Raw genomic sequence first — 20,508 nt, 5'->3', positions numbered from 1 at the left:
TTATTACTCTTTGCTTCCATTTCCTTGTCTTTTAGGACCCAGATCAAGGTTAATCGATTGAATACATGTAAAATGCATGGAACAGGCCCTGATACATAGTAGTACTAATACTTACTAGGAGTTGATTGACTATCGTTAATATGTATGTGACTTTTATATTCTGGAAATTGATGCAAATCACATTTTTAAATGATTAGCTTTTTATGAATAGAGTTAACATAACCAATTTAAATAGTATAGTACTACAGAAAATAAGTATTTATCTTGGTAGATGCTTAATTTTATCTTTACTAATCCTTTTACTTTGCAATTTAAATGTTTCTTTAAATTAATCATTCCTGAATAATTTAATAGCTTAAAATAAGAATATAAATTACTCTTATTATTAAATTCCTATTTTATGTTCTTATGGTATGTTAGGAATATTTATATGTAGTTAAATTGTGTGTTTGTGAATATGTAGAAACATGTCTTTGCCTGGCATAGTTCTTGGTGGAGACTTGTACAATGCTGAGTGGATAGTTAATGAATATTTAATGAATAAGATAGTTATGTTGTGTATTATATATATGTACACACAGTTACATCCAGAAAAGCTGCAGCAGTGTAGTTTCAGAGATTTATCTAATTATTGGTTTTCTTTAAAAAAATCTTTGTTATTTGTAAACCTGTTACCAGTATCTAAGTGAAGTTGTTGATATTTTTCCAGGGTTTGAAGAAATGTCATCTTTTTGAATTTATGAACTCTTTATTTTGAGTTATTGTAACATGAGAAAAGTTCTGTTCTTATTATTGTAAAATGTAAATTGAAGTGATTTTTAGCAATTTTTCTAAATGAAAGGGTATTAAAAGTTATTTATTCAACCCTAAGTGCTTCCAAACATCAAAGTACATAATTCACATTGGCACCAAAGTTTGCTCTCTGTTTTGACTGCAAGAGTCTAATATTATTTTTGTCTGCAAAAGAAAGAGTTGTATACCATCCAAGTGAGATGTCATTTGATTGTAATATGAACAAGATGATTTGTGACCCACAGCAGCTGTTAAAAACTTACATAATATTGCAGAACTTTTTGTTAAAAAATGAAGGCAAGTTAATCTTTCAGAAAGTGAAGAGAACAGAATCATAACAATGTATTACTGGCTTGATATAATTCTTCAGAATTCATAATGGTCAATAAGAGGGAATTAAATATCTTCAAGTAAGTAATTACCAAATTCATGTTATAAAATTTCATCCTTTCAGACAGGCGTGATGGTGCACATCAGCATTTGAGAGACTGAGGCAAGAGAATTGCAAGTTCAAATCCACCCTGGGTAACTTTGTCTTTAAAAAAAAATCATCACTTTTATGTTTACAAGTTTTTTTCACTTGAATTGTAGAATTAGTGGCAAACTTACTGTCTTCCTTCCTATCAGTAAACTTGCAGAGCTAAGTATTATGAATTCCTACAATATTTTCATCCTGCATTATAGCAGGCAATTATGTACCTACGTTTTTAAAATTCTGGAGCCAGACATAGTGGTGCACACCTGGAATCCCTGCACGAGGTAAACTGAGGTAGCAGGATCATGAGGTCATCAAAGCCAGTGGATACCATAGCGAGACACTGTATCAAACACACATCCCCAATTTTTATGATTCCCTTTCATTTCCTATTATTTTAAGGAAAATTCAAGACATAATCTTTTTTCTCTTTAGCTTTTTCATCTATAACTTTTATTGTGTATCTCTGAAATATATTAACTTAAAAAATCTAAACACAGTATCATCACACCAAAGATAACAACAATTTTATATTGTGAAACAGCCAGTTTAATTGTCATAAATATCATAATGTTGTTAAAAAAATAGCTGAATGAAGGTCCTTTTGCTCCATTTGGATGGAAATCACAAATAAACAAGGAGCAACCTCTGAATTGGCAACCCAGAAGTTATGGAATCATAACGCTTTTAAAGCCAGAGGCTTATATTTTCAAGTGCTCTGGTGAGAAGAAGCTCTGGGCTTTCAAAACCTGAAGCTTATGGCTCTATGCCCTGAAAAGCAATCTTTTGACTCCAATCTCTCAAAGACTGTTTTTCAAAGTCTTTCTTCACTTATAACTCTAGGTGCTCAGGTCAAAAGTGTATTATTCTGAATGTTGACTGTTGGAATTTTATGCTATCAATGCACCCAGAAGCTGATATTAAGATTTTGAGTTCAGCTCTTAATCCCTAGCAGCTCTGTGAACTCTTCCAGTGAACAAGACTTGCAGCTCCCAGTCTCATATTTGAGACTCATATTTGCCTTTGACTTGTCACAGCCTCTTGCCTTCAAGAATCTCAACTCTCCAGTCACCCTCTGAATTCTTCAGCTTCCTCTTTGTTTCAGAGCTGTATCTAAATAAGAATCACTAGGTACAGATTAGTACTTTTAATTTATACATGTAGCACTTTTAACTTATAGTAGATTCCCCTTTAGTTTATCCTCCCTACCCTCCAATGTTGTATCATATTTTTAGATACACTGAGTTAGTTTTGTAAAGTTTTTCAGGTTTTTTCCATTACCTGTCTGTAGTGTCATTTAACTTGTTCCTCTCCTCACTCTCCTCCTTTAAATACGGCAGTCTGGACTAAGAGACTTGATATAGACCTCTAGTAGGTGAGGCAAGAAGACCGTAAGTATGATAGAAAGTTGTTGGAGGGTTTTGAATACAGAAGCAGCATGATTTCTCTTACATTAATATTGGTTAACTCTTTCTGCTATATTAAGAATAGACTATTAAGAGGGTCAGGACAGAAGCAGGAAGTCTAGTTGGAAGGTTATTGGGTTTTGCAGGGGAGAGATGAGGTGGGTCAGAGTAGGATGGTGACATGGGAGGCAGTGGGAAGTAGTCAGATGCTGAATATATATACTTTGGAAAGTATAACCACAAAAAAGTTTTTTTCCTTTTACTGGTGGTCATCCTTATACTCCTGTTCCTGACCTAAAATAAATTATTCTAACATATAACTAATAAAAAACATTTGATAGATATACTAATGACACTAGGGATATTATGTTTTACCCCTAGTTTTCTAAAAGGTCCTACCTCCTTCTGTAAAATTACAAATGTGCTTTTTCCATATGTGGTAATATGGTATTTCAGTTTTCTAATGTAGTACAATCATATCATTAGTGTGGGAAGCCCTAATTGATTATCACATATATTATATTGGTTATACTTATTTGTCTGTGTATATGTGTATATATAAAAAATAGACTCTCTAATTTGATTTACAGGTATTTATTTCAGTTCACTGGTATGTTCCTATGTGAGACTGATACGCATTTTTCATTCCTTGGGCTATCCTTTCTAGTTTTGTTAGTAAGATTAGATTTGACCCATAAAAGGATTTTTCCTATTTTATTCTCTGGCACAGTTTACATAAGATAATGTTTACCAAGAAGAATTAGTAGATATCAAATCACCTGAGCTTTCTACCTAGGTTCAATTGCTTTTTTCAGAGATACACCTTTTGAGTTCTTTTTATAGTCTTTGCCTGTAAACATGTTTTTTTAGCTTTTCTAATCTTCACTGGAAAGAACTGTTATGGTAAACATTATTTCTTTGGTACTTTGAAGTTGTTATCCTATTATAGGCTGGCATCTATTCTTGCTAATGTGAAGTCACTATTAGTCTAATAGCAATTACTTTCTCAGTGGTTCCTTAACTTCTGTTTTTAAGTTTAACTTTGATGTTCTGCAGCTCCACAACAATATATCTAGAAGTAGGTTTATTTTTGCCTTCTTTATGCTATTCCTGATTATGAGACCTGGAAAAGTCATAGCTATGATCTCCTGCAATATTACGTCACTCCCATTTGGTAACGCATACTGGTCATATTAGATCTAAGACTTGTCTTTTTCTTTTATAATTTGTACACTCATATTTTCAACTCAATGTGTATATGAATTGCAAGCATTGTTAGTGAACTGAGATAAGTTCAATGACTATAGTTTTCATTTGTAGATTTTTGAAATATTCTTTTTAAACTCTGCCCATCTTTTTCCTGAGTGTTCTTTTTTATATATGACCATTATATATTGTTTACTCATATTATATACTCTTCCATGTTTTTCTTTTCTCTTTTTTTTCCCATGGTACTGGGGTTTGAACTAAGGGACTCATGCTTTATAGGCAGGCACTCTATTATTTGAGTCATGTCCCCCATCCTTTTTTGCTTTTTTAAGTTATTTTTTTAAGTAGAGTCTTGTGTTTTTGCCCAGGGCTAGTCTCAGACTGCAATCCTCCTGCCTACAGCCTCCTACACAGCTAGGACCACAAATACATGGTACCGTACCAGCTTATTGGTTGAGATGGGGTCTCACTAACTTTTTTGCCTAGGCTGGCCTAGAACTACCATTCTTCTGGTCTTCACCTACCAAATAGTTAGGATTACAGGCATGAGGCACTATAGCCAGTCTCTTTCATATTTTCTATTAACTCAAATTGTTGAAAGTCAAACTGGTGCCCAAATTCGTATGTGGTCTGTGGATTTTTACTGTGCTTATCATTATCAGTGATTCCTATTTTGGGGTATAAAATTATTCAAGAATATTTCATCATGGGGAGTGTGTTAAACTTTCAAATACATAATCAAGTGAAGAATATATTTTTTATTCACTTGAAAGAAGTTGTTTGTTTCACCAAGTTTGAATCTCAGGTCAATATTAAATTTAAACCTAACAAAGAAATGAAAATAAATTCAACATTTATTCTTAAGCAAATGTAAGTGAATTATTTTTTATATTTGTACTATGTAGGTAGGAAAAATGTCTATTTTTAGGGTCAATTCAGTGTGGTCAGACAACTCCTGACTCTGCTTCCTCTCTATCTTCATTCCTTCTCTTTTATAGGTTTTTATCTCCAGTTTCAACTTACAAAATCATATATCCAAAACTGTTGTTATCTGTTCCATGAGACATTTTTCTCCAAGTACCTACTCTGCTTTTGAATTCTCATAGGTCATAGTTCATCATTCCATTTTTATACTTAATAATTTTGTATTAAAATGAAATGGACATGTGCAGGATAATTCTTATAGAGAAAATCTCTACAAGATTGTGACAGTGTTCTGTGTTACTCACTTTCATTATTTATGATTTTTATCTTTACTGTGTGACTAAATATTTTGATATGAACTAAAAAATAAGTACAGAGATCAAGTTTACTATAAGTCACATGTCCCCTACAAATAAAAGTTAGATAACACATGCCACAAAGTTTTCATGTAATTAAAAAAAATATGATACATGAGTTAAGTTGTCACATAGCTCATAGTGGAATGGACAAGGCTAAAAAAGTATCAGTCACTGATTCAGCCAGAGCTATGTCATATTTGTGGAATTTACTTCAACCGAACTGAGTGATAAATTAATATTGATTTGAAATGTCTCAATGTGTGCTTACTTTAATTTATAAATGTTTTGGTTTTGTAACTGTTTTGTACACATGAGGTATATGTACTCAAGTTTACGTTTGTATATAAGTATCGTATAATCTAAATAAATTCCAGGATTCTGTTAAGGCTTTGTTTTAAAAGAATTTATATATCACTCTAAATTAGGAAATACTGATACAGACTACATACTGTCACAGAGACCAGAGGCAGAAGAAATTAATGCTAGCAAACACCAACTTGGATTGTAGTTGCCTCTTGCTTATATAATGAAAACACATGATTTTTTATTCATTATGTTCACTAACCATTTGTCAAATAATCTAGGAAGAAATTTTTCCAGATTTTCAATAAGTGTAGTTATTGGTTGTTACCTAAATATCCTAATTTAAAAATAAATGAGTGGGTTTTTTTTTATGTTTAGTATTTTATTCCTTTAACCAGTATCCCATGTAACTTCATACTTTCCTAATTACAGTGTACAGTTTATAACTTGTAAGTTGTACAGTTTATAACATGAATAATTATTGTGTAAGATGTTTCAGATACCTATTACTTGAAATATCTCTTAAAGTTTATTTTTGATAATCTTTATTTTTAAAAATTAACAAAAGTTGATCATAGAATATCTTAGTTTCTTAAGAATCCAGTGTGAATTTTAAAAGCATGCTTTTATTCAACAAACATATCTAACCAGAACTATTTTGTTAGTGAAGAAAATAATTTTGGATATCACTTGACCTTAATTTTATTAAAATAAGTATTTTTATGACATAAAATTTAAATTAATAAGACTGACTGAAAATTCTAATTGAGTTACCAAAGTATACTGTAAATAATTTATTTTGTTTGTATTCAACATTACTTTTAACTTACCATTCTTGTTGCAAAAGAAACCCTTGTCTTTTAGAGAATACAGTAGTATTATTTACATTAATTCATATGGCTTGGTTTAAAAAAATGCTATAACTCCTTTACTTAATGGGATTCTTCCCCTGTGGCAGTGCAAACGGCTAGAGCAGGAGCTTCATCATCTGAAAGAGCAGAACCAGACTTCAGCAAACAACATGAGACATCTGACTGCTGAAAACAATCAAGAACGTGCTCTGAAGGTAAATCTCCGTTCCTTCTTGCAGGCAAATTAAGGTTGTAAGCCCTTGGTGCCAGCTTTCTGTGCTGCATATATCAGTTGTGTACATTTCAGCAGAAGTGAGCTGTGGTGTTTGCCAACAACCCCTTCTTTAAACACAGATACAGCACCCTTCTGCTATGGTATTATTTTATTTCATGTATGTGTACGTGAAAACAGCATATTTTCTGAATTTTGAGTGTGGTATATGAGTAACACTTTGTCCATATTCATTGCTTTTTTGTTTTAAGTTATTATCTTTAATAGTTAATAAAAAATGACCACACTAAAAGAAAAAAATATTAGATCATGGGCCTTTTCTTTGCATTGTATTTATTATAATATTTTTAAATGAGTTGTAAATATTAGTAACCAAAAAAACTGACGTTCATTGAAGGTTATGTGAATGTGTTTGAGAATTGAAGAAATATTTACAGTGTTACAGCAAAAGAGGAAAAAAAAGTAATGTATTCTTCTGGAACTTGAAACAATGACAAATTCTGTCATTGTAGAGCCAATCCAGCAATCACCAAGAAGTACATTATTTTGTCTCTACTAATTATATTTTTTTCTTAAAATGCATGTGAATCTCCACTCTTTTGCTTTGCCCCAGTTTTTGTTATTGTACCTGTGCAACAGCAATAGTCTTTACCCTCAAGGTGCTTTCATTCTCACTAATAAGTTTGAAAAACATCTAAGGCAGACAAAAGATTCATCATTATTTTTATTGCACACTAAGAAAAGATTTGCACCAAAAAAATTGTATTGAATCTTATTGCATTAAATTCATTTTTGTTGCAGGTTATAGGGAAATATCATGGTAATAACAGCGTAAACTCTAAACCAGAATTGGAAAAAAAAATCATCCCCCAAATTTGAGGAACATTTTGATGTGGAAAATACATTAATCTATCCAGAAAGTGTGAGGTTTGGTAGAAGTTAGATTTTCCTAAAAATGTATTTAACTCTATTTTGAAATTCTTATTGATAGACTTGTAACTTTATAACTGTTGAATGCATTTTCTCTTCTTTTCTATTGAATTTATTGATAGACCAGAAAGATAAGTAAGAGAGAATTACAGATTGCTATGAATATTTTTAATTACCCCCCAAGGGATGGGCTATTTTGTGAAAATTAAGTGTAAGAATTTTTAAAATGTGTACTTGCAAAATGGAAACATTGTTTTACCAGTGTCTTCTATAATGCATGCTGATTTATTATCAGTGTCAAGAGACAGATTTCATGTGCTCAATGTGGTAACTTTTTCCTTTTACAACAGGGCTAGTTTGATAAATATGTGGGAGTTGTACAGTCTTTATCTTGGCATTTTTGATCACGTGTTTATGTTAAATTTAATTAAATGGTGGCTACTACTTATGAAAGGAAAAGATACACATTTCTAAGAGCTTATTAAAATTAGAAGGAAATAAATAGATCCAAAGAAAAATGGAAGTTCAAGACAAAAACAAAGAGATTTATATTTTATAAATCTCTTTAGAGTATAACATTTCAAGTAACATGTAAATATAGCTCATCTTAATTCCTAACAGAAATACTACATTAAAATCTTTTATAGTTGCTCTTTTCCTATAAAAATCTCGTATTTTCTGTTGTCTCTTAATCCATGGTAACTTCATTTGTTAACTAAAACCAGTTTAATTCATCATAGATTAAACAGAGGAGGAAGAATTAATTTTTGAAAACTCTTATCAACTCAGTCTCTCTTATGCCTCTTTATTCACTTAAATTCTTTTTAAATGTCTGTTGTGCATGACACTGACTTTAAATCATTTTTTGCTTATTTCATAACATTTCCTTAGGAAACCTAAATTTATTATTAAAATTAGGTTTAAAATACTATTTATTCCAAATCACATTTTTAAAAGTATTCTTTATAGGAATGTTATTTTTAGTGACATTTATAGTGTTTTGTATCTTTTTGCTGTCATGTAAGTTATGGATAGAAAGTTTATTGTTACCCTATCTGGCGAATAAGATGTCTACATTCAGCTTATCTTTTACAACCCATTTATATGCCTCTTTTTTTCTGATTTAATATTTAGTGATTAAATGAATTTTGGAGCATTTTTTAAAAAGTGTCACTGTCCTTAAGAGCCTTCAGTCTCTCAATATGTTTCTAATATTTTATCATAAATAGTATCCTTTTTACTATCATTAATGAAGTTAAATTTTAGCAGGGTAAGAGTTGAATATTTTATGCCTTATTTCATTGAATTGTACTGAAATTTCTGAAAGAAATAGTTGTGGACATGTGTCTGGGGGAAAATCAAAATTAACGGTCATTTATTACTTAGAACTTTCCAAAATAATGATTACGACAGTTGCCAAACAAGGAAATTCTTTCCAATAATCTCATGTCATTCAAATACTAATGTCCTTATTTATTCAACAATCAGAAAATTCTTTCTAAATTATTTTTTAAAGGAGAGCATAAGATTAGTTTCTTGGTGATTATTTATAAGCATTCTTTTTGATGTAACAAGGAATTACAGTAGCTGAATTGTGTAGCCATGGCACTTTTTCTTCTATTTTCAGTTTTCCCAAGTAAAACACAGTGATACCTACAGAGTAAGGAATAAAATTATACTAACTGTAGTATATACCCTGAGAGGGACTTAAAAAAACAACAACAACTAATTTTCTCACTTAAATCATCCACTTAATATGAAGAAATTTGTTTCTTGGCTAGGTGCATGGCTAATGCCTGCAGTTCTAGCTACTCAGGCAATAGAGATTGGGAGAATCATGTCGCAGGAGAGCCCAGAAAAAAAGTTAGCCAGACCCCATCTCAACAAGAAAACTGGGTGGTGGTGATGTGTGAGTATAATCCCAGCTGTGCAGGAGATATAGGTAGGAAGACTGCTGTTTGAAGACAGCTCTTGCAAAAAGCACAGGAACCTATCTGAAAAATTAAAGCGAAAAAGGGTGGGGTGTGTGGCTCAATTGGAAGAATATCTGCATAGCAAGCATGAAGCACTGAGTTCAAACCCCAGTTTACCAAAAAAAAAAAAAGAAAGAAAGAAAAAAATTGTTTCTTGAAGAACATATTTTTGGACTTAAGTGTTTTCAAAAAAAATTTAAATCAGCCATAAATATATAGACATTAAGCTTAGTAAGAAAGTTCATATATACTTCTTTTCCTTCTTAATATTTTAAATTTATTTTCCTTATCACACATTTTTAACCTCCTACAATTAGAGTTTTCCAGTGTAATTCTGTTGAAAGCCATTCTTAGATTGTAAGTGACCTCTGATAGTCAATAAATCTGTGATATTTATTGTTCATTATGATACTCAACATCCCAGTTGATCCACGGAGAACATCCTTCAATCTTACTGGCCTCTCTCTCTTGAAACACTCTCCTATAATTCTTTATTGCTATTTCCTCATCATTTTTCTCCTGATTCTTTTCCTTTTGATTGCTGAAGCCTCTTTTTCTACTTATTCCTGAAGTTTTCATAGGTTATATAATTGGGCTCTTATTCTTTTTTTATTAAACTTTTTAGAGCAGTTTTAGTTCACATCAAAACTGAGCAGAAAGTAGAGAATCCCATATATCTGCTGCCTCCACATAATCACAGCCTCCCTCATATCAACATCCTGTTACCAGAGTGAGACATTTGTCTACAGTTAGTGAATCTACCTTGACACATCATTATTAACCAAAAGTCTACAGTCTACCTTAGGATTTAATTGTTCTTTACACATTCAGAGGGTTTTGTTAAATATGTAATATTAAGTAATCATTATAGTATCATACAGAATAATTTCACTATTTGAAAAATCCCATGTTCTGCCTGTTCATCCTTCCTAAACCCCTCACGTCTGGCAACCACCATTCTTTTCCTTGTTTTGCCTCTCTCTGCAGTTATACAATATATAGTCTTTCCCTATTGGCTTCTTTCACTTAATAGTATACCAAAAACGTTCTTCCATATTTTTGAGGGCCTATAACTCATTTCTTTTTAGTGCTAACTAATTTTCCATTATTTAGATGTATTACCATGTATTTATTCATTCTGTACTGAAGGACTTACTGGTCACTTAGTAGTTTGGCAATTATGACTAAAACTCCTGTAAACATCTGTGTGCAGGTTTTTGTGTGAACAAAAGTTTATCAAGAAGTGCAGTTGCCATGTCATGTGGTAAAAGTAAGTTTAGCTTTGTAAAAAACTGCCAAATTGTTTGTCTTAGTGGCTGTGCCATCTTGCATTCCCATCGGTAATGAATGAGAGTTTACATGTTCCATATCCCTACCAGCACCATGTTTGTTTTATTATAGTCTTTTCTCTTCTCTATTTCATGTTTCTGTGACATCCCCTATTACATATGTACTAATTACTGTTAGGTCTGACCTTTCATTCTGGTATCTTAGTGTCTCCTTATATAGTGAATTTTAAACCAAATGCCTAATTTGACTTCTTAAGCCTTTTCCCTGGGAAGAAATCAGGACCTCAGTGGGAGACCATTAATTGTACAACTTAACATTTATTTCTGGTCATGTTCTCCTTTGCATTCCTTTGAGCAGGAAATTTAAATACTTTCACAGCCTTTCTTTTAACAGTGAGACAGAAGGAGTCTACAGCAGGGGTAAGTAGGAGAAGGAGGAGTGTTGCTTCAAATTTTTTGTTTTCCTGATATAAAGGTAGATGAAGCAGCCACCATTACTCCTTCCCTTATTACCTTGAATGCTTCTCTGCTGGATAGAACTGTAGCAGCTAGTCTTAGAGGAAGTGCCAGGGGGAGCTGTGTGACATCACTGAGCCTCCTAGTCAGTGAGCTATGGGGAGAGCATTAAGTACCTCATAGCTGAGTTCTTTTTATGGTGAGAGAATAAAGTCGTATATTTTGAATAATTTTAATGTTTTATTTATTGCCAGTTGATTCATTAGTATCTACTAATTAATGGTAGTACCATCTTCCTAGGCATGTAGACTAAACTAATTGGCATAATTTTTGTACGTTTTCAAACTATCGGCCATAAAGCAGTTCAGTACTCTGCCTTGTCAGTTTTGCTGAGGTTCATTCTTCCCTGTTGTATTCTTACTTTTATCTGCTAGATATAAAGCCATGATCTAGACAATAAAAGTACGGTCCTAACTAGCTTTTCTGTCCTCATTTGCTCAGCTCTAATCTTGTCACACTGCCATCAGCTATTATTCTGGAACACAGATGACATTTTTCTAGTCAGAAACTTTCACTGAATCTTGCATTTTCAGAAGTATAAGAACATTTAGATATCTCAATTGACTCTTCTGACTAAAAACAGTGAAGAGGGATGACTATAATTTTTATTTGAAGAATAAAAATGTAATATTGAAATGGCAAGAAAATAAGGAATCTGCAAAGTCCTCCAAACAAAATGCAAGTTTTAAAAAAGTGGGTAACGAATTATTAACTGCAGCTGTCTTTTACCCTGAGTAAATTTGTCAGATCTTGATGAATTTGAGCTTCCATTTTAACGTCTACAGGACATGATAAAGACTATTTGTAACAATGGATGTCAGGCAGAAATCTTCTCCTAAAGCCAGTATTCTAAATGGCCTCAGCATTAAGTGTTTAAGTGAATAAGAGACAAGCTTACAAAATAAGAAGCAAGGAAACTTGACTTTCTTGACTGTGGAGGGGGAAAAAATCTTCTGAGAATTTGTTACCTATCACCAGCTTTCAGGCAGGTTTAGTACCACACAGGTAGCCTGAATTCTTGCTACATGTAAGGTTCGAAAAAGCTGAGGATTTAATTTAAATGGTCCTACTCTGGAGAGGTCCACAGACAATAGAACAAAGCAAATTGTCTTTACAGTTTGTCTCTAACAAGTCCTATAGATAAAGTTTCAAAGACCCTGAGCTAACAGAAAGAGAAATTAGAAAATACATAAGAGAGTAAGACAGTTTTAATGAAAGGCAGCAGAATCATAGTTCAACAAATAGTTGTGCTATTTTAATTATCATTCATAGAATATAATATAAGTGTGTTCCATATCATTGAGGAAAAAGAAGTTTGAAACAAGAGCCAGGAAACTAATTTAAAAAAATTAACTGGATTTGGAAAAATCTAGACTGAATTTATAGAAATTAAAAATTAAATTAAATTAAACCTAGCAAATAGGTAGAATAGCAAATTGCACACAGTTTTTAAGAGAATATTAGTAAGCTGGAAGATGGATTTGGATTAAGTATGCAAATGGAAACCAGAGAGACAAAGAGATGGAAAATATAAGAGATGTTAAGACACAAAATCAAAAAGATCTAAAGTACATCTACTCAGTTTCAGAAGAGATAATGTCAGGAATGGGGAAAAGGTAAGATAAAAGAAATTATGACTAAAATTTTCCCAGAATTGTCAAATGGCAGGAACCTCAGATCTAGGAATCCCAAATGAACTACAATCATATTTTTTTTTAAAGAAACTTGCAGAACACTGGAGTATAAAAAAGAGTAAATGCCCTTAAAAACAGACAGTAAGAAAACACATATTTACAAAGGAAAGGTATAATCACTGACTTCACAACATTACCCATTCTTAACATTTTAAGTATCCTGAGAATAAGAGAACAATGCCTTTAATATTTCAAAATGAAAGTAACTATGAAGAGCAAGAATGGTTATATGAATAAAAATCCTCACTTGCTTCCTGTCACCTGTGGAATAAAATCCAGGCCTCCTCTAAACATGGAATTTAACATGCTTAAACTGTAGTTTTATCAAAACTGCCTTTTCTCCTTTTTTTTTTTTCTTTTTGTAACTGTCTCTCTAGTCCTACTAAACCATAGGCATTACCTTGCCTATTTCTTAGAGTTTCCTAAGTGTGTTATATTCCTTTATTTCTTCTGGCCTCTGCTTTTGTTACTTTATTTTAAATTCTGTCTCTAATATTAATTGATTATTTATTGTTTCCCCTAAATCAGAAAATTCTTGAGCATAAAAGATCTTAGTTTTTTCATGTTGCTATTCCCTTGGAGTGTACATATTTTTAAAATCATATTATATAGTCAGCAAGTTTCTTAAAATGAAAGTTACTTTTAATCTATCCTAATTGACCTTAACATTTATCATTTACTGTGTCCTTATTGACTGGGCATAGTGGCTCGTGTCTATAATCCCAGCCCTCAGGAAGAGGAGATTGGGAGTATCACGGTTCAAAGACAGCTCATGCTGTCTCATTTCAACAAACAAGCTATATGTGATAGTACATGTCTGTAGTCACTCCTCCACTGGAGGCATAGGATCTTGGTCTGAGGCCAGCCTCCAGGAAAAGTGAAACCCTACCTGAAAACCAAAAGTAAAAAGAAAAAGAAAAAAAAGTAAAAAGAGCTGAGGGCATGGTTCAAGGGTGACACAAGCAATCCTTGTGATAGAATAGCTCTGAACCTCAATAGTGATGGTTATATCAACTTATAAGTGATGAAATGCATAGAATTAGACACACACACAGTTCATGTAAACCAAAGATACTGTAATAAACTACTTTGTGCATAGTGTCACATTTTTTATTATGCCAGATGTTAACCGTTGGGGAATGTCAGGTGAAAGGTATATGCGACCTCTCTGTGCATTTTTAAAACTTCATGTCAATTTATAATTATTTCAAAACAAAAAGCTATTTTAAAAAAATGAGTCACTAAGTCCAGCTTACACTCAAGAGAAGGTGCTTGCATAGGGCATGAATACCTGGAAGCGAGGACCATTGGAGGCTGTGTTAAAGGTGGCCTATCACCTCCAACTTAATATGCCAAAAACCAAACTCCTGATTTTTTTTTATAGTGCATGGCCTGGCACATGTTAGGCAAGCACTCTACTACTAAGCTGCATTCCTACACAAACTCCTTATCTTACCTCCAAACTTGTTTATTTTGCAGATTATATCTGAAAAGAGCATCCTCTTATGCTACAAGTAGTTTTGGTCAACATCTCTCAAGTTAGTCTTGATTCCTCCTTCTCTCACATTCTACATCCAATCTATAAACAAATTCTCCTGACTCTACTTTTAGTACATATCAAAACTTCAGCCACTTCTCACTTCCACAGCTACTGTCTTTCAAGTTGTATCATCTCTTGCCTGTTTCTATCCTTGATTTTCTTTATTCTCAGCACAGCCCCCACAATGATCCCATTAAATGTAAGTTAGATGATCTGACTTCTCTGATGTTATATTTGACTTTAGGTGCACTCCTTACTACAGTTCCTCAAAGACACAAGGCATGCTTTCATATCAGGGCTTTGTGCTTCCTGTTTCCACTTCCAAGGACTTCCCCTAGATATTCACAAAGCTCACTTTTATCTTCTTCAAATCTATTCAGATGCCACCTTCCCAGAGAAAGCTTAACCTTACCAGCTACTGTGTGTCCCAGCCCATACCCTATCAGCATTTTGTCTGTGATCTCTCCTGCTTATTTTATGAAATACTTGTCATCTTCTTATAATGTGTATATATATGTATATATATTTTAGTACCAACTCAGTGATTTTTGTTTACTTTGTACTCTTCTTTATCTACTGATGATGTTTAAAAATATTTGACATGCAAGAAGTCAGATACTGACCAGTCAGAATAGTTACATGTATATATATATACCAGCTGAAAGCTGTCCCTGGCCTTCTGTATGTCTGAGTGCATAATAGTCACTGAACAGCTAGCTACTGTATCTGTGGAGTGACTTAATAACACACATGCAACCTTTCATTCATAAGCATTCTCCAAAAGATTTAATACCCCTAACACATATTCCCTTAAAATGCTACATTAATTGCAACGCATAAATACACCATAATTTTAATTCTACCTTTAAAGTTGAATAGTTTGATTGTACTTTTGCACTCTTTTGAATACTGCTATGAAAAATATTTTTGTGTAAATATTTTGCCATATTGAACCATATTTGGCAAACAAAAAATTTATTCAAGTTATTCAGCAACACATAAAAAAATCCAATGAAGGCTTTGATCAGTGGCACCCATCTGTAATCCCAGTAATTGCGAGACAGAGACAGGAGGATTTCTACTTCAAGGCCAGTCCAGACTGCCTAGTGGGACCCTGACTAAAACAAAACAAAACAACGCAAAAGGAATGATTCTGTCTTGAAATTAAAAAAAAGAAAAGAAAGAAAGAAAACAATCTGCTTCCTCGTCTACCTTTCCTGATTTCGACTCCACAGACAAAATCACTTTCAACATTTTTAGCTCTTCTTCTAATTCTTGGTATTTTACTTTTACTTAGTTAACTTCTTACTATGAAGGAGAGGATTTATTATTCTCACCTTTGTGTTAGTTCAGTGTTTAGTATTTACATCATCATAAGTAAATATTCCTAGCTGACAACGTGGTAAAGTATTTTCATGCATCTCAGCATGAATTATATTTTATATCATGATGTTAATACACAAGCATATATAATACAAAATCATAAGCAAAAGTGTAAGGAAAGGTATACTTTAGTGAAATATTCACACTTAGATACTTTTTAGCTTTTATAAAGCTAATGCTAACTAGAATCCTTTAAATTAATTATATTGAGAGACAGTTCTCTGTGTGTGTGTGTCCCCACGTGTCTCGTAGATGCACTAACACACCTTTAAAACTAAGTTTTAAAGGGCCTTTTTCAGTGAATAGCCTTGAAGGTAAAGATAATATTTCCCTTCAAACCAGAAGATAGATTTGTTTACTGTCTAATATATTAAAAATAATATCTCTCTTTGAGACAAAAGTTGACAGGCTTGCTTGTAGCATTTTATAAAAGATTAGATTCCTTAAGCTTAGCATTCTTCACACTGTGTATGTAATATTCATCTGATTCCCTCTCTACTGCCTTCATGGGACTTGGAGAGCAAAAGGCAAGTCAACCTGAAGATTATGCTGTTTTTGACTGGCACATCTTTTGGGGCTATATATGTACATTCCATCATTGTATAATATTCTTTACATTGCTTTAAGCTTCAAAAATTTATGTGTTCTTTTTTCATAGATACGTGCCTCCTTCCTCCCTTCCTTCCCTCCTTCTTCTTTCTTGACTCTCTTTTTACATTTACCTAGTATAGTAATGTTGCACAGCAAAAATTTTGCTCTTCAGAGCTGATTTTTCTCTTGGAAGAAATCATCCTTCCTCTATGCCCAGATATACTTGGTTGGAGACTGCTCTTCTCAGGCCTGAACAAGAATATCAGATTCTCTTTGGCACAAGGACTGTTTCAAACTTTGGCATATGTATCAACTGAAGTCCATATTTCCAGGCTTTAATCTCAGTATTGTTATGGATGTATTTTAAACAAAACTGGAGTAACTTAACAATATATCATGAATACAGATCTCTAAATACAGATGTACACAATTCTTTTATTGACTATAGATCTCAGGGCCATAATACAAAAACATAACTTTGTATATCCCTTGTTTTAGAAAACTTTAATCATTTCTGGCTTTTCAATATCATAAGTAAAACATGATAAGTATTCTTGGATGCATATTTTCCCTCAGTTCATAAGTAACTATACAGTGGGAAGTAGTCAGTAAATAGTCTACAGAGGAAGAGAATGGACCAGATCTTGTACAGATTATATTCATACTTGATCTTATAGGAACGCTTAGAGGTCTGATTTAGAAGAAGACAAGTAAAAAGATGAAATAGTGAATCCCAGCCAGGCACTAGTGGCTGACACCTGTAATCCTAGCTACTCAGGAGGAATTTTGAATTGCAGTTCAAAACCAACCCAGGCAAATAGTTCTCCAGAGCCTATCTTGAAAATACACAGCACAATATAGGGCTTACAGAGTGGCTCAAGTGGTAGAGCACCTGCCTAGCAGTGTGAGTCCCCTGAGTTCAAACCCTAGTAACACCAAAAAGAAGAAAAAAGGATATAGTGAATCTGAACATTTAAATTGTGTATGAAAGTAGTTCACAAAGGAGACTGAAAAGGAATAATGAGAAGAGTAGGAAGATGACTAAGAAAGTGTGTTATCACAGGATTGAGAATTAAATCAAATTTCATGCAGTGATGGTTCACAAGTCAAATGCTGCAATTGTTAATTTTGATCAGAAGCGATCATTTAACTTGGCACTTAGAGCAGCTTTCGTCTTGGTGTTGTAGATTCCATTCATTGATGACAGTGGAAGCTTTGTCTCCAGTTACATGCAAAATTTACATCAGGAAAATGTAAACTATTTTTGAGGAGTGCAATTATTTTGTAAAAGTAGGAATTTTAGAATATAATATAAATGTAACACTGAGACTTATTTTAAAGAATAGAGAGTATAATAAATTTGGGGGGCCAGAGATGTAGCTCAGTGGTAGAGCATTTGTTAGCATGAACAAGGTTTGATCTCCAGCACTGCTGCAAGAAAACCTTTTTTTAAAAAAAAAACTATTATTATTATTAGTGTAAATTAATTGTACAAAAGATTTCATTGTGATATTTCTGTAGATGTGTAAAATGTATTTTGATTATATTCACCCCCTCTGTTGCACTCTCTTAACCCCTCTCTCCCTTCTCCCCTTCTCTCCTTTTTCAAGTAGTATTTAGTAGGTTTCATTATGCTATCTTATACACACAATATGTATATATTATATATATATGTATATATAGTATGTAAAATGTACTTCGATCATGTTTACCCCTGACACCCCTTCCTTTCTACCTCCCCTCTTCCACTGGTTCCCCCTGCCAGATAGTCACTCATATATCATTATTATTATCATCATCATCATCATCATCACCACCATCATCATCATCAAAAACATAATAATTTCAGGTCTAGATTCCACACATCTGACTTTTTGAGTTTGGCTTTGCTTTTCTCACTTAACATTATGATCTCCAGTTCCATTCATTTTCTTGTAAATGACGTAATTTTTTTCCTTATGGCTGAATAATAATCTACTGTGTGTATATACCATATTTTCTTTATGCATTCATTGATTGTTGGACATCTAGGCTAATTACATAGCTTGGCTGTTGTGAATAGTACTGTTGATAAACATGTGCAAGAATCTCTGTTGTATGTTGACTTACACTTCTTCAAATATATGCCCAAGAGTGGTGTATCTGGGTCATATTTTTAAAGTAGTTCTTTTTTTTTACTTTTTAATGAGCCTCCATACTGACTTCTACAGTAGTTGGGCTAATTTACATTACCACCAACAGTAGATAAGGGTTCCTTTCCCCTTCACATCGCCATGGGCATTTGTTGTTTTCTTGATGATAACCCTTCTGACTGGGGTGAAATGGAATCTCAGTGTTGTTTTAATTTGCCTTTCTTTTATGGCTAAGAATGTTCAGCATTTGTTCATGTATTTATTGGCCATCTGTGTTTCTTCTTTGAGAACTACCTACTTAAGTCATTTTCCCATTTATTAATTGGATCATTTGTTCATTTGTATTTAATTTTTTAGCACTTTTATGTTCTGAATATTAATCCCTTATCCATGACTAGCTTGCAAAGATTTTCTCCCATTCCATGTGTTGTCTCTTTGTTTTGGTAATTGCTTTCTTTGATGTACAAAAGCTTTTTAATTTAGTGCAATCCCACTTGTGAATTCCTGCTTATATTTTCTGGGCAGTTGGAGTCCTATTCAGGACATAGGTACCTTATGCTTATATCTTCAAGTGAAGAAACATTTTTATTGCCCATTCCCCAATCATTCTCTTTCTATAAGAAATCTGATGTATTGCTGTCTAGCCCAAGCCTAGCTAGTGACCATATGGTCTGGTTTTTAAAACAAGGATATATCACATCCTCCTTTGATAATTTGCAATCAGGAAACTGCAAGGGAGTGAGCCAGTCGGCTTTGAATGCTGAATCTAATCATGAGATAGGTGTACATCCAGGTGCAATGTAAAGCTATTGAACAGCCTGTTACAAAAGAGTGGAGAAATGAACCAATATATTAAAAAAAAACAACACACACAACACATATTTATGAGCAAGAGAAACAAACGTTTTGCCTTAATTCCTAACAAAGGTCTGTTCCAATGCCAGGTTTTGTTTTCCACACAATAATTTTTTTTCTCAGTAGTATCTTTCTTACAGGCAAGACTCAGCTAAACCAGGTTTACAGTTTTTGCATGCCAAATTGGGTAACACTATGACAAGATTCGTTATGGATTCTAAAATGAATGATTATGTTAAATGTGCTCTAAGTATATTGAAATTATTAAAGCTCATGAACATTCATCAAGTTCATCAAGACAATAATGGCTGATAAGGTACAGATGAAAGAATTGTTAACTATAACCTCTGCCATAAGTAATAGTTAGGGTAGGAAACTTCTTTGGAGATCATTGATGACAGCACAAATATAATTCTCATGATACTTCATTTAATTTTTAACATTGGTTACTAATGATGTTTTTCTAATTTTGAGTTTCATAGTATTGCTTTATGAATTTGGCATTTTATTGTGATAAATAATGATGGAAATTAAAATTACATTGCAAAATTCCTACAGGAACTGTTTCATATATTTTATAGAACGCTGGGTTGTTTTTTTTTTTTTTCACAAATGCTAGAATGAAGGTATAAATTTCACTAGGGACTGGATTTTTAGCATACCAGGCAAACATCATTATGTGAACTGGCTTTGGATACATCTTGTAACCCTTTTTTCATCCTTGACTGCCTGTCTTGGGACCTGTTATGTCTCCTATATCACCTAAGCCTTATTACTATACATTCTGTGCCTAGTTAGTACCGACATATCCTGTCTCCAATTCTGTTCTAAACTGGAAAGGAATTTGGGTTGAACAATGAAATTATTTCCCATCCAAGTACTAACCAGGCCTGATCTTGCTTTAGCTTCCAAGATCAGATAAGATCAGGCTTGTTCAGGGTGGTATGGCTGTAGACATCTTGAGGGCCATTTTTACGTTTAAACGTAAAAGATGGTTACGTTTTACCATGGTAGATGGTTATTTTAGGCTATTTTATATTTAAGCTTAAGACAA

At 33.0% G+C, this 20,508-nt stretch overlaps 1 protein-coding gene across 14 annotated transcripts in view; it reads left to right on the top strand.

The window, feature by feature from the left end:
* Mipol1 (mirror-image polydactyly 1) overlaps positions 1–20,508 on the top strand; it is a 320,736-nt gene that overhangs the window by 152,480 nt on the left and 147,748 nt on the right. For 13 of the 14 annotated variants that reach the window (XM_074068123.1, XM_074068126.1, XM_074068120.1 and 10 more), the window contains one exon: positions 6,427–6,534. The exons of the other annotated variant lie outside the window; for it this stretch is intronic. In XM_074068123.1, coding sequence (XP_073924224.1) covers positions 6,427–6,534 — 108 coding nt within the window. The remainder of the gene's footprint in view (positions 1–6,426; positions 6,535–20,508) is intronic. 14 annotated transcript variants of the gene reach the window in all.

This window comes from Castor canadensis, chromosome 3, assembly GCF_047511655.1.
Source record: "Castor canadensis chromosome 3, mCasCan1.hap1v2, whole genome shotgun sequence".
Lineage (NCBI taxonomy): Eukaryota > Metazoa > Chordata > Mammalia > Rodentia > Castoridae > Castor > Castor canadensis.
The sequence above is the reverse complement of the archived record's forward strand: the minus strand, read 5'-3'. Positions and strand labels throughout refer to the sequence as shown.